Source organism: Homalodisca vitripennis, chromosome 3, assembly GCF_021130785.1.
Source record: "Homalodisca vitripennis isolate AUS2020 chromosome 3, UT_GWSS_2.1, whole genome shotgun sequence".
Classification (NCBI taxonomy): domain Eukaryota; kingdom Metazoa; phylum Arthropoda; class Insecta; order Hemiptera; family Cicadellidae; genus Homalodisca; species Homalodisca vitripennis.
The window spans coordinates 196,410,229-196,426,003 of record NC_060209.1 but is presented as its reverse complement, the minus strand read 5'-3'; the positions used below and the strand labels follow the sequence as shown (position 1 = coordinate 196,426,003).

Sequence of the window (15,775 nt, the reverse complement as noted above, 5' to 3'; positions counted from 1 at the left end):
CTGGGTAAGGATCATATATTCTACATCCCCATTTCTTCCTTTGTATTATAGCGGTGAATATGGACTATAATATGAAATACAGCGTCATTGACAACGTCTACTGTTGTGTATCAGCTGTGCTTCTGTTTTGATGTTCATTCTGATAGAGAAGGCCATGTCCTGGCACACCGTACTCTGTCCTTATCAGCTGGGTAAGGATCATATATTCTACATCGCCATTTCTTCCTTTGTATTATAGCGTTGAATATGGACTATAATTTGAAATACAGCGTCATTGACAACGTCTACTGTTGTGTATCAGCTGTGCTTCTGTTTTGATGTTCATTCTGATAAAAGAAGGCCATGTCCTGGCACACCGTACTCTGTCCTTATCAGCTGGGTAAGGATCATATATTCTACATCGCCATTTCTTCCTTTGTATTATAGCGTTGAATATGGACTATAATTTGAAATACAGCGTCATTGACAACGTCTACTGTTGCGTATCATCTGTGCTTCTGTTTTGATGTTCATTCTGATAAAAGAAGGCCATGTCCTGGCACACCGTAATCTGTCCTTATCAGCTGGGTAAGGATCATATATTCTACATCGCCATTTCTTCCTTTGTATTATAGCGTTGAATATGGACTATAATTTGAAAATACAGCGTCATTGACAACGTCTACTGTTGTGTATCAGCTGTGCTTCTGTTTTGATGTTCATTCTGATAAAAGAAGGCCATGTCCTGGCACACCGTACTCTGTCCTTATCAGCTGGGTAAGGATCATATATTCTACATCGCCATTTCTTCCTTTGTATTATAGCGTTGATTATGGACTATAATTTGAAATACAGCGTCATTGACAACGTCTACTGTTGTGTATCAGCTGTGCTTCTGTTTTGATGTTCATTCTGATAAAAGAAGGCCATGTCCTGGCACACCGTACTCTGTCCTTATCAGCTGGGTAAGGATCATATATTCTACATCGCCATTTCTTCCTTTGTATTATAGCGTTGAATATGGACTATAATTTGAAATACAGCGTCATTGACAACGTCTACTGTTGCGTATCATCTGTGCTTCTGTTTTGATGTTCATTCTGATAAAAGAAGGCCATGTCCTGGCACACCGTACTCTGTCCTTATCAGCTGGGTAAGGATCATATATTCTACATCGCCATTTCTTCCTTTGTATTATAGCGTTGAATATGGACTATAATTTGAAATACAGCGTCATTGACAACGTCTACTGTTGTGTATCAGCTGTGCTTCTGTTTTGATGTTCATTCTGATAAAAGAAGGCCATGTCCTGGCACACCGTACTCTGTCCTTATCAGCTGGGTAAGGATCATATATTCTACATCGCCATTTCTTCCTTTGTATTATAGCGTTGAATATGGACTATAATTTGAAATACAGCGTCATTGACAACGTCTACTGTTGTGTATCAGCTGTGCTTCTGTTTTGATGTTCATTCTGATAAAAGAAGGCCATGTCCTGGCACACCGTACTCTGTCCTTATCAGCTGGGTAAGGATCATATATTCTACATCGCCATTTCTTCCTTTGTATTATAGCGTTGAATATGGACTATAATATGAAATACAGCGTCATTGACAACGTCTACTGTTGCGTATCATCTGTGCTTCTGTTTTGATGTTCATTCTGATAAAAGAAGGCCATGTCCTGGCACACCGTACTCTGTCCTTATCAGCTGGGTAAGGATCATATATTCTACATCGCCATTTCTTCCTTTGTATTATAGCGTTGAATATGGACTATAATTTGAAATACAGCGTCATTGACAACGTCTACTGTTGTGTATCAGCTGTGCTTCTGTTTTGATGTTCATTCTGATAAAAGAAGGCCATGTCCTGGCACACCGTACTCTGTCCTTATCAGCTGGGTAAGGATCATATATTCTACATCGCCATTTCTTCCTTTGTATTATAGCGTTGAATATGGACTATAATTTGAAATACAGCGTCATTGACAACGTCTACTGTTGCGTATCATCTGTGCTTCTGTTTTGATGTTCATTCTGATAAAAGAAGGCCATGTCCTGGCACACCGTACTCTGTCCTTATCAGCTGGGTAAGGATCATATATTCTACATCGCCATTTCTTCCTTTGTATTATAGCGTTGAATATGGACTATAATTTGAAATACAGCGTCATTGACAACGTCTACTGTTGTGTATCAGCTGTGCTTCTGTTTTGATGTTCATTCTGATAAAAGAAGGCCATGTCCTGGCACACCGTACTCTGTCCTTATCAGCTGGGTAAGGATCATATATTCTACATCGCCATTTCTTCCTTTGTATTATAGCGTTGAATATGGACTATAATTTGAAATACAGCGTCATTGACAACGTCTACTGTTGTGTATCAGCTGTGCTTCTGTTTTGATGTTCATTCTGATAAAAGAAGGCCATGTCCTGGCACACCGTACTCTGTCCTTATCAGCTGGGTAAGGATCATATATTCTACATCGCCATTTCTTCCTTTGTATTATAGCGTTGAATATGGACTATAATATGAAATACAGCGTCATTGACAACGTCTACTGTTGCGTATCATCTGTGCTTCTGTTTTGATGTTCATTCTGATAAAAGAAGGCCATGTCCTGGCACACCGTACTCTGTCCTTATCAGCTGGGTAAGGATCATATATTCTACATCGCCATTTCTTCCTTTGTATTATAGCGTTGAATATGGACTATAATTTGAAATACAGCGTCATTGACAACGTCTACTGTTGTGTATCAGCTGTGCTTCTGTTTTGATGTTCATTCTGATAAAGAAGGCCATGTCCTGGCACACCGTACTCTGTCCTTACCAGCTGGGTAAGGATCATATATTCTACATCGCCATTTCTTCCTTTGTATTATAGCGTTGGATATGGACTATAATTTGAAATACAGCGTCATTGACAACGTCTACTGTTGCGTATCATCTGTGCTTCTGTTTTGATGTTCATTCTGATAAAAGAAGGAGATGTCTTGGAACGCTGAACTCTGTCCTTATCAGCTGGGTAAGGATAATATGTTCGACATCACGCTTTCTTCCTTTGGATTATAGCGTTGAAGATGGAGTGTATTCTTAAATACAGCATCATTGACAACGTCTACTGTTGTGTATCAGCTGTGCTTCTGTTTTGATGTTCATTCTGATAAAAGAAGGCCATGTCTTGGAACGCTGTACTCTGTCCTTATCAGCTGGGGTAAGGATCATATGTTCGACATCACGCTTTCTTCCTTTGGATTATAGCGTTGAAGATGGAGTGAAATCTTAAATACAGCGTCATGCATAACGTCCATCGTTGAGTATCAGCTACTCTTCCTTTTTGGTATTGTGCTGTATTGCGTATTTATACACTCGTAGGTTCCACCATTTTTATAAACTTATACTAAAATTGCTTTAACACGCCAAGATGGTGAGTGATATCAAAAAATTATCTATTTGTAACTTCATCTTTAAAACTATACCTGGACAGCTTACATAAAAATAACCCAGAAATTGTTTGGACATACTACAAAATATAAAGCAAAGAAGTAGTAACAGTATAAAACATCCATAAGTACTAACGATATTGAGAATAAGATAAATACAATTAGCAACAAACCAGTCTGATTAAGAACACTGGAGTTTCTCTTCAACCAACATCCTAGTGTCCTAGCTTCTCAGCATTGCATATATACTTAAAAAATGTACACAATTTTGAAACAACGTATCACAAGGTTTAAAGAATTAACTGTCAAGTTGAAGAAATTCCGTATTGTAACCCAGCATCCTAGTGTCCGATTTGTTTTAGCCCTTCTCAGCATTTCTTTTATACTTCACCATGATAGCATTCGTTTTTAAATGTAAAGAAGTTTTTAGCTTGCGTCTCTCTAATGATGTTTTTTTTTCACTGTTTCTGTTCCTAGTTACCTAAACATTTTCAGATATTTGTTCCTACAAAACCTGTTTGTTTCGGTTGAACCCGAATCTTATTCGTAGTCCTAAAGCTTGACTTGGCTCAGTGATATTAAACCTTACCCACTGTTTTTTCTGTTTAGTTTGTTGTCGAAACCCCAGTCACACACACTGTATTTTCGTTTAATACACTTACATTTCACAAGTAGAAGAACAGTTTTCATTTCTTTCTACTTTAAACCACAAGGGTAGTAAATTTTCAGATATCTCCATCATTGTTGCTAGTTATTAAAACATCTTTATATGTTGAGCCGTAAATTGTGAGGTTACGGAGGTAGAGCGGGATGGGAGTTTTCTCTGACAAGTAAAAATGTATTTATTAAAATAAAAAATTTCAGATACTACATTTATTTATGCGAATTTTGTAAGGAACATTTAACCATCATGCCGTACATTGTGGGGGGGAGTACGGATGTAGAGGGAGGTTGCTGTCTTTGATAATTTAAAATTGGTTACATAACTGTAAAGTAGGTTGTGTGGAAGATTACTTATATTTTGCAGTACAGTGCCGGACTTAACGTTTGAGCGAGACAGGCGGCGTGGCGAGGACCACATTACACAGTAAACCCGCAATCGTCCCTCCCCCCGCTCAGGTGCATGTTGTGACGGTCTTGGTAATTACCGTGGGGCGGTCGAGGGACGTGGGCGAGGGGTGTATACCTCGGGGCCAGGCACCTGCTCAGGGGGACGTCAAAACGCCTTTTTAGGGCCAGCGTCTCCCTACCGGATATTGCGATTTTGTCTCATATTTTCGGTCACGTGGTACAATTGCCGGGGGGGGGGGGTGTCAGCCGGTAGGCCGGGGGGTGAGAATGAATTGATTGTGTAGATAGATGGAAATTTATCGTTCGTCACGGTGGAGCGTAACAAACATAATTTTTTTAACGTATGGTTTCAGGACGAAACCACGTCTCTCTACAGAATTATACTATTGTTTTTTACCTCAGTGGTACACCACAGTTACAGTTTTTTAATTCAGAGAATTCCAAGTACTTCCAGTGGTACTTATGAAGGCACTATTTAGTACTTGATGGACTGAGTAGAAACACATATTTGGTATGAAGGTCCTTGCTAAGCATGAAAATAAAGCCCTTCTGCTATTGGTTTTGCCACATTTAGGGTTCAGGAGGATTGAGAGAGAGATAGAGAGCAGATGGCAGAGAGAAAACTATACTTGAAATGGGGGGGGGGGAATTGGCTAGCGAGCTGTATTATCGCAGGATCGGTGGAAAACAGATAACAATGTGCTAATGCGACCATTTTTTTGAGATTCCGCTCCTGTACAATCCTCCTTTAACCTTTTGGGGCCATTTTCATTACTGTTTCAGCGTTAATCTACTGTCTTACGTGTTAGTGAAATAAACATTCTTTGATGGTTCCTATCACACATATCAGACATTGGCCTCATTTTTCCTTCTTTCGTTGGTCTCTTGTCCCTTTTGTTCTATTTATTGCTATTATATAAATATTTATTCTCGTTTTTTACTATTTAGTATTACTAAAAAAAAACACTAGTTTGAAATCATATTATCATTGTTCTTATCCGTAGTCCGGTTATTCGTAAAATAAATGAACTTTATTAGATAAAAACTATTTATATTATAATTAAAAGCTTAACTATAATTTATATAAACAGTATACTTAAAAAAATCTATAGCTAAACTGTAAACAAGAATATAAAATTAGAAAGTGCAAGGCTAACATTAAATTCATTTGGAACCCATAAAAACAAACTAGTATTATATTATAAATATATGAAAATACTATCGATTTTGCAAGATCTAGGGTTAAGGAGGATTTAGAGAGAGAGATAGAGAGCAGATGGCACAGAGATAACTATACTTGGAGTGAAGGGAAATCGGTTAGCGGCCTGTATTATCGCAGGATCGGTGGAAAACAGATAACAACGTGCTAATGCGACCTTTTTACTTTTAAATGAGGACATATTTTTAGGTAGCCCATTTGTTTACTAACCTCCTACAACAGCACTTTTCCTGTAGTAACCTTTACCAAATGCCTGGAATTGGCACTGAATATTGTCATTAAATATCCCAAAGAGAAGGGTATTCTTAAACGTCTCTGCTGAACTTCCAGATGCCGTCAATGTAATATCTAAAGACTGTGTTTTTCTATTAACACTTTTGTGTATTAAATACGTGTCAATTTTACTTCGAGCTAGAACAGCTTGACTTTGTAAAAGAACTAGTATTATACTCAAAGCAGAAGGATTTGGACCTTTTTATGACCCCCTTCAACCTTTCGGGGCCACTTTCATTACTGTTTCAGTGTTAATCTGCCTTCTTACATATTAGTTAAATAATCGTTCTTTGAGGATTCCTATCATACGTATCAGGCATTGGCCTCATTTTCCTTCTTTGGTTGGTCTTTTGTCCCTTTTGTGCTATCTATTGTTATTATACAAATCTTTATTCTTGATTTATATTATTTGATATTTCTAATAAATACTAGTTTGAGATCATATTATCGTTGTTCTTATCCGTTGTCTGGTTATTCGTTAAAATGTTAAAATAAATGCACATTTTTTGACAAAATAATATCTATAATATAATCAAAACCTTAAGTATAATTTGTATAACCATTAAACTTACAAAATTCTATAGCTAAACTGTAAACAAGAATATAAAGTTAAAAAGGGCAAAAGCAACAATTTATACATATGTATTCTAGATTTATATGATTTAATATTTCTAATATACACTAGTTTGAGATCATATTATCGTTGTTCTTATCCGTTGTCTGGTTAATCGTAAAATAAATGTACACTATTAGACAAAAACTATTTATATTATAATTATTAACACCTTAACTATAATTTATTTACATAAACAGTATACTTACATAAATCTATAGCTGACTTGTAAACAAGAATATAAAGGTAGAAAGTGCAATACTAACATTAATTTCATTTGGAACCCATAGAAACAAACTAGTATTATATTATAAATATAAAAAATACTATCGATTTTGCCAGATCTAGGGTTCAGGAGGATTTAGAGAGATCTATAGAGCGGATGGTACAGAGATAACTATACTTTGAGTGAAGGGGAATTGGCTAGCGGGCTGTGTTATCGCAGGATTGGTAGAAAACAGGAAACGATGTGCTTATGCGACCATTCTTTTCTTTCACAGTTTCTCTTCAGGCCAATAGGCAGTTTTATAGTGAGAGGAGTTGGGTTACTTTGGATTCTTACTCATACATTGTAGAAATCACTTTTGGTTTGGACTCCCAATTAAAATGAGTGGTAAGTTGCAAACAAGATTTTTTAAAGATTATTTCGTTGCTTGAGTTTAAAATCAATTTAGGTGGAATAATTCCATTCTTAACTTTTCTTAGTTACTTTTCCTGTGTTTATTTACGGGTCTTTGTCAACCTAATCTTTCATATGGGTTATGTGTTGAGTTAGCCCATTTGTTTGCTAACCTCCCACAATAGAACTTATACTAAATGCCTGGAATTGGCACTGAATATAGTCGTTTAATTTCCCAAAGAGAAGGGTATTCTTTTACCTGCCTGCCTGCCTCCAGATTCTGTCAATGTAATATCTAAAGACTGTGTTTTTCTTTTAACTTTACGCTGAAACCAGAACAGAAGGATTTGGATTTCTTTATGACCTCCTTCAACCTTTTGGGGCCGTTTTCAATACTGTTTCAGTGTTAATCTGCTGTCTTACATGTTAGTGAAATAAACGTTCTTTGATGATTCCTATCACATATATCAGGCATTGGAGAGATAGAGAGTGCTATACTCTCTCAGATTGATTTAAACTGATTTGAGGGCATGTATCTTTTGTCTGCCTGATGACTTTTACATGGGAGAATACTACTACAGTAGCTGATGGTCAGTACTTCTCGCGATGCAATACAGTTGCAATGATGTTTCATGTCGTATCCCGACGGAAGGTTTGTGGCCATAATCATTCGATGACGTAAACAACTATGACACTTCTGTAATGGGAAAAGATGACAAATAGAATTTCATTGCAGAAGATAGCGCACAGCGTCAAGATCAAACGGAGTACGCCATTGGTTAAGGAATTTTGAACTTCTGTTCATTTTACTTCTTCAAAAAGTCCGCGTTTAACGATCCTTATACTGTTCTCAAGTCAGTTCTAGAATGGTTAACTTTTCCAATTAGTGTGATGGAATTTTATATTATTTATTAATAATGCTTCGTCAGATCCAATAATTTTATTTACAAATCGTAGAGTACGTAATTTAAAATTATATGACTATTTTACCTCTTTTACCCCAGAAGTTATACACATTTATAAACTCATTAATTTATATAGATGAACATTGTATACAATTATAAATAAACTACTACACAATGAAATAGTGAAACCTAAATAAATTTTAAAATGTACTTTTAATAGATTTGATATTAATGCACCAGGGAAATAATTTGTGTCAAATTTGCCCCAACCTGACGCTGTAAGTGAATATCTGAAATTCCTGATGAATACCCGGCGTGATGTTCCCTACCGACGTGGTTTGCGTGTCGTTTGATGCAGGAGTAAGGTTCCCCTCACAACTTCAATCTTCTGATAGGTCGAATTCTACTCCCTCCCCGTTATTCAAACAACTCTGAAAGATAACTTACAGTTTTTATTCAGTGCAACTCTATAAAAGTAATTACTTTTATAATTAATGTAAATAAATGATGAGACCGAGAGCTTCACTCACGATGACGTTTTTCTCCGCTGTGTGGTAAATTCTGAATTGGACTTTGCCGATCTGTTGCAGAGAGTGAGCTTCAGGACCTCGGTTTGGACTCGTTATAAGCATTTCATAAACTCTATGCCGAATAAAATAATACGAAATACTAATAGGTTTAGGTCAGAGAAGTACATGATATGATCACAAACAATAATGTATGGAAATGGTCCAAAAACAACCATTTACAGGGAGTTTTTTAATAGCTGCGTCTAAGGTTTTTAAGTATCCTAAGGTTTTTAAGCATCAGCAAATTCAAATAGTTCACTCTTGTGACAGCATGTAGAGATAATTTCATGTGAACCGTTCAAAGCCATCTTTATGGCTTTAATAAAACTAATTTGTGTATGTCGGATTCCTACTGTATTGACTGTCTGTTGGTTTGTTTCATCACTTATCAATAACAATTTAAGAAGAAATAATTATTAATTTTATGGAATAAAAAGAAATGAAGGATACTAGGTTATACAGTTTGTACTGCCTTTTTAAAATTGATAATTGATAATACAACATGTATATTTTGTTTCAGCTTGAACATTTCTGTACACAAATAATAATTAATGCATTAAACTTTTTAAGTAAAATAAGGTTATTTTATTCATAAACAACTCTTTAAAATAATTTATTATTCCATTTTTATGTACTGTTGTAGATATTTAACTTAAAATCCTTTTATTATAGATAAATAAAAATAAATCTATGATTTAAGAGTCAGTGTGAGTTTTAATATTGTTGTGCTCCTTATATGCTTTCCATCGTAGCAATGGCGTAGATAAAAATTATATTTAGATGGGTCGGCCTGGAGATTTGGGGGGTAAGGGATACCTACATAATAAAAAAAGGATCTGTGGGTACATCCTGAGCATTTTTCTAAGTTATTATTTCAGCTGTGTAAAAGATGAAATCTTATATAGTAACACTTATTAATACAATTTCAAAATTTAATTTCCTGACAAATTAAATCTGATTTCAAAAATATTTGTTCTCCTGTGGCAAGATTTGCTGTTTATCAACCAAAGTTATTTATAAAGTATTATGTATGAAAACATTCTATACCTTATTGATGATTTTTCATACATAGTTTTTATCTGTGAATCTGATTCAGACTAATAAGATGAAGTTTAAACATATTTACTCTTTTCTGAAGAATTACGGAAATCATGAACCCCCGATATCTTTTTTATGTGTTTACCAAACCAATTAGGCTGTGAAAATCCAAACATCTCACTCTTTTCGTCATTTATTTTCATTTGGTCTATATATTATGTAAAAGAAAATACGTATATATTTAAAAAAAAACCGACCTGAAAACCTTAGAATAGTCAAGTTTAATTAATCATCAACTTCAAACCTCACTTCCAAAAGGGTCTCAAGTCTCTGGTCGTTTATGTTTTATGTTTACCTAAACATGACATAGCAACCGGGTGTTGCAGGACCAAGTACCCCTACTACAACCCCAGTGACGACAGGTGGAAGAACTCCGTGAGACACAACCTCAGCATCAACCCTCACTTCCGCAAGGGTCTCAAGTCTCGCCATGGCGCCGGTCATCTGTGGACCCTCAGTAACGAGGGTGTCAACCCTCCTCCAGAGTCTTGGGTAAGTCCTACTTACACGGTGGTATCGTGAGGGAAAGTCGTTATTAGTAGGATATAACACCGTAAACCTCACGTCATAAGCTTTGTTCGTTACAAAATTGCGGCTGTTGAAATATGAACCTACTGTACCTGGCGCCATTGTGTATAGGATATACTTTTCACTAGTCACTCTTAGAAAATATCGCACCTTCCCTACATATTCAGGTACTATATTCTCTGGCAGTGATTCCTGAAACGTTTATCCTATACCGGGCAAATACCTGGGCTTAAAGGTCAATTATTTACCATATTGCAACATCCGCCGTTTTGTACAATACAATACAATACAAATGATCTTTATTGACATAAACATGGAGTACAGTCATGGCGTCAAGAGTTTTTAAACTTGAGTTGCGTGGTCATCAGTGAGAAGGTCTTCCTATCTGCAGGCATTCTTCAACAGAGTAGAACTCCTTGTCCAACAGCCAGTCAAGAAGAGCTTCTTTAAAGTTCCTGTTGCTTTTTTGTTCTTTCAGCGTTGGTGGAAGGATGTTGAAGAGTCTAACCCCGATATAGGACGGTTTTTTTTCATAGGCAGTCAGGTGATGTGCTGGGAGTCTGTAGTTAGATCTGTTCCTAGTGTTATAAGGATGTGTATCCAAGAATTGGACGAGTCCTTTGTTAACTGCATAGGTTATTACCTCACCGATGTACAGGTTGGCAACTGTCTGCAGTTTCAGTCTCTTAAACACCCCTCTACAAGAGTCCCGAAAACCCAATTCAGCCATTATTCTTATTGCCTTTTTTTGAAGGAGCAGTACCCTGTGTAGATTTCGCAGAGATGAAAACCCATACAGTCAGCCCATAGTGCATTTGGGACTCAAATAGTGCAAAGTAAGCTGTTCTTGAGGTTTCTGCGTTGCTGATTTGTTTGAGTCGCTTAATTACATATAGGGCAGTGCTAAGTTTTTTGCACAGTTGGTTTACGTGGGGTCTCCAATTGAGGTCACTGTCTAGGGTTATCCCAAGGTATTTAGCCTCTTTATATGTTGAGACATTGGGTAGCTCGAGGGCACTCCTTCTTTGTGGGCCAAAGAAAAGCTGCTGTGTCTTCTCTTCGTTCAGAACAAGGTCATTTTCCTGACTATACTGTTTGGCTATACGGGCAGCAATGTAGGCTTTAATTTCCAGCTCTTTAACATTCTTGTGCGACACAGTGAGGGCAGTGTCGTCAGCGTAGAGGAATATTTCACAGTTGTCCTGTAGCGTGGATACGATGTCATTAGTGTATAAAATAAATAGTACAGGGCCAAGCACAGATCCCTGTGGGACTCCTCTTGTTATCTGTGCTTGTGTGGATCTAAATTTTTGACACCTATTGTTGACTACTTGAGTTATTTCAGTCATTTGTGTTCTTCCACTGAGGTAGCTCTGGAACCACTGATGTGCTACTCCTCTTATTCCTAGAGCTTTCAGTTTGTCTAGGAGATGTTTGTGGCTCAGGCTGTCAAAAGCTTTACTAAAGTCAAGTAAGATACCGGTTGTTGTGGCCCCTTCTTCAGATGCATCAATGATAGTTTCCACTAAATCAATTATGGCTTTAATGGTGGACTTGCCTCTCCTAAAGCCATGTTGGCGGTTGGTTAGAAGACTGTTGTTTTCTAGATGAGTGAGCAACCTACTGAGTACTATTTTTTCAAAAAATTTGGATAGGGTACATATGAGAGATATAGGTCTGTAGTTGCTGGCCAGAGAGGTGGGTCCTTTCTTGTACTTTGGATAAACTAAAGAGTGTTTAAGCTGAGAGGGAAAAATGCCTTGTTGGAAAGATTTGTTTATTACGTCAATTATCGGGGTTATCACTTCAGTTTTGCAGTGTTTCAGGATCGTTGACGAGACCTCATCTATCCCAGAAGATGGTTTTGATTTTTAAAATGATATTGTTTTGTCTATCTCCATTCTATTTGTTGGTCTAAGGCCCTCTTCAAGAGACACAAACTCACTCTCATGGATTGTGGGGGGTATTTTCAAAGTTGCTTGTTGGGAGTTTGATAGAACTTGTTCTGCAGCATTAGCAAAGAAGTGATTCATGTGTTCAGCTATTTTTTGGGGGTCTGTTATTGTTGAGCCTTCTATGTCAATAGATTTTATATAATTTTTTTGAGATTTATTGCTGTAGCGCTTATTGTTTATTATTTGCCAGACTGCTCTGGTTTGGTTCTCTGCATTGGCAATGTAGTGGATTGCAGTTTCCTTTTTAAGGTTCTTCAGTAGGAGATCATATTCCTTTTTCCTGTCGTTGGCTTGTTTTTTATTTTCCACTGTGCTCATCAGGATTGATTTATTTAGAGCTGCAGTATATGCTCCTTTTAACCTCATCAGTTCAAGCTCTTGTTCTTGGTTTGTATTGATATATTTTCTCTTTGATCTTCTTGAGTTTACAATGGGACAAGCTGTATCGAGTGCTTCACTTACGGTCTTGTTAAGTTCTGTATATGCCTGGTCTGCATCCTGCTTGTTTAAGACAGCTTCCCAAGTTTCACGTGCTAGAATTCTTTTTAGTTTTTGTAGGTTTCGAGCATTGAAGTACCTTCGAGATGTTCTTGGTATTACAGCTTTATTAGGTTCCAGGTTTATTTTGCATATCTGCCCCGTGTGGTCTGATAGGCTTGTGTGAAGAACTGCAGTGTCTATCTCCTCTGTTGGCATCAGGTTTGTTGCGATTATATCTATTGGTGTTTCTGAGTGAGAGGTGATCCTTGTTGGTGGTAAAGGAATCCTGACGATACCATGGCTCATGAGAACTTCATTCAGGAGTTTATTGTCGTCTCCGTCAACCAGGCAGTCCACATTTATGTCCCCAGTTATGATAATTGGACTTTTCCAGGTAGGGATGTCGTCAAGTATATTGTACAAGTTATCAAGGACCGTCTCGAGATTATGGTAAATAGGAGGTCTGTATATACCTAGGATATATAGTTCTGAGTGTTTGGTTTTGATTTTTATGAGTTGCGTTTCACAAACAAGTTCTATTTGTTTTCCTGTGATGTCAATGCAGGAAATTTCATGGCCTAGGTTTTTATTGGCATAGATAGCAACTCCACCTTTTCTATGCTCAAGTCTTGAGAATCCCCCAATATAGTCATAATTATCAAGTCGGGTGTTTATAAGTTTTTCCTTAGAAAGACCATGTTCTGTTAGTACAACTATGGTGGGATCAGTGAGTTTGAGTTCGTGGTTTAGCCTATCAATTTTACTCCCAAGGCCATTGATATTTTGGTTGAAAATTGTGATCTTGGCTGGCAGAGTTAAGGGCTTTTTCTTAGATTTTGTTATGTTGTTGCTAGTGGTTTGGTTGAGGGTCCTAAAAAAAGAGTTTGGGTGTTGCTGGTATCTGTACTTGGGTTGGTGGTATCTGCTTGGGGTGAGATCAAGGTACTTTTAAAGGTTGGGGTTTCAGAGTGACTGATAATCGAGGCTGATAATCTTTCCTTGTGTTGGATATTTATATCTTTGAAGTAATCTATATGCGTCATGAAAAAGTCATCCAAGGTTTCCTGGTCGCCTCGTATTCTTGCTGTCATAGGTGGAAGTCTCGCTTTTTGAGTCATTTTTTTAAAAGGAGTTTGGCTGTCTCTCCTTGTAGTTTCTTGTGTCAAGATGTCAGCATCACATTTCTGTTTTACATCATCTACCTGTAAGCCTATTTCTACATTGGCGGGTTCTGCAAGCCGAGCTTTGTTTTTGGTTACTTGGAGAGATACACTGAAATGGTTCCTTTCCTTCCCAGTTGGTTTTTTTTTCTTGCTTAGGTTGTAGTTCTTAGAACGAGGAAAACTCTCTGCAACGGGTGTACTTTGTGTGACTGGTGGTGGTGTAGCAGGGTTTGTTTGTTCACCTTGTTTGTGCAGTTCTTCTTGCAAAGTTTCCACAGAGCGTTCTAGTTGGTCTTGTCGAGTTTTAAGCTGAGCCAGCTCAGTAATTAGAGAGGCACAGTAGTTGGGAACGTACAATTCGGAGTCATTTGTTTGTGTTTCTGAAGTGCTAGTAGGTTTTGGTGTCTGAGCTAGGTCCGTTTTATCATCTTGGTTTAGTTTCAGCTTATTTATCATTCCACCCAATTGCTTGATTTTATTTGCTGAGTCACGTAATAGTTTTTCTCTTTCATTATCTTGTTCTTCAAAAGTTCGCATCATTTCAATTCTTAACTGTCTTTCCTTCTCTAATTGGAGTTCTACTTCATTTAGTGTTTCAACCAGTGAAGCATTTCGGGAGAGCAAGATTTCCTTGTCATTTTCAAGCTCTTCAATTTTTGCTTCAGCAAGGTTCACCTCAGCAAAATTATTGTCTCTGAAATCTTGGCATTTTAAGGAAGAGAATTGTTGCTTCATATCATGTAGTTCTTGCTTTAATTTATCATTTTCTAACAGTAAAGCATTTCCAGCTTCCGCAGCAAGTGTGAGCATGTCTGTGTTTGCAAACAAGTTGTTTTCAGTGAGACTGTGCTCTAATTTTTCTTTTAATGAATTATTTACTAGACCAGTACTGCTCACAGTTAGCTTTTGTGTTTTGGGGGTGGAGCAGCGAAGTTTTTCATTTATATTAGTAGTAGGTTGGAAAAGTTCTTCACCGGTGCCTTGGAAGACTTCCTCTGCTCCTGATGGTGGTGCACGGTCTGTGTGAAGTATAATGGTTGATTTAGGGTTGTTTAGTATTGGGAGATTATTCATACCTTGATTAGAGTCCGAAAGGAGGGTTTTGGTTAGAGATGGAGGAGAGATATCGCAGTTTCTGCATTTCCAGTTTGATATCTCTTCTTTTGTAAGTTTTGTAATTTTTTTTCTGTCAGATTCACACAACCACCATGGTACCAGCGGTTGCAGGTGCCTGTGCATAGAATGCTGGAGTATTTTACCCCAATACCACATTCCCCACAGGGGTAATTTCGTACCTTTGTTTTGGTGTTTGGCATTATCTGGTAATGAAAATTAAATAAGTTTTAATGACTTTGGCTGGTTGTCTGTCAAAATTCTTGAAGTTAGATGGCTTAAAATAGAAATGAAATCAGTTTTAATGACTTTGGCTGGTTGTCTGTCAAAATTCTTCAAGTCAGATGGCTTAAAATAAAAATGAAATCAGTTTTAATGACTTTGGCTGGTTGTCTGTCAAAATTCTTGTAGTCAGATAGCTTAGAATAAAAATTAAATCAGTTTTAATGACTTTGGCTGGTTGTCTGTCAAAATTCTTTAAGTCAGAGGCTTAAAATCAAAATGAAATCAGTTTTTAACGACTTTGGCTGGTTGTCTGTCAAAAACTCTTGAGGTCAGATGGTTTAGAATTTGAAAAAGCAGAAAAATATATGTGTGCTTGGTTAAAATATGTTTGATATAAGTGTAACCAAGTGTAAAGTAAACATTTTAAATTTGCAAAGAAATCAATTTGTAGTCAGTGGTGGGAAAATGTGATGGTTGCTCTAGACCAAGTATTCAATGTTGTTAATACAAGAGGC

General features: G+C 37.1%; 1 protein-coding gene across 3 annotated transcripts in view; it reads left to right on the top strand.

Moving 5' to 3' along the window:
• Positions 1-15,775, top strand: part of LOC124357987 (fork head domain transcription factor slp2-like) — a 134,161-nt gene that overhangs the window by 108,630 nt on the left and 9,756 nt on the right. For all 3 annotated transcript variants that reach the window (XM_046810167.1, XM_046810168.1, XM_046810169.1), the window contains exon 4: positions 10,123-10,288. In XM_046810167.1, coding sequence (XP_046666123.1) covers positions 10,123-10,288 — 166 coding nt within the window. The remainder of the gene's footprint in view (positions 1-10,122; positions 10,289-15,775) is intronic.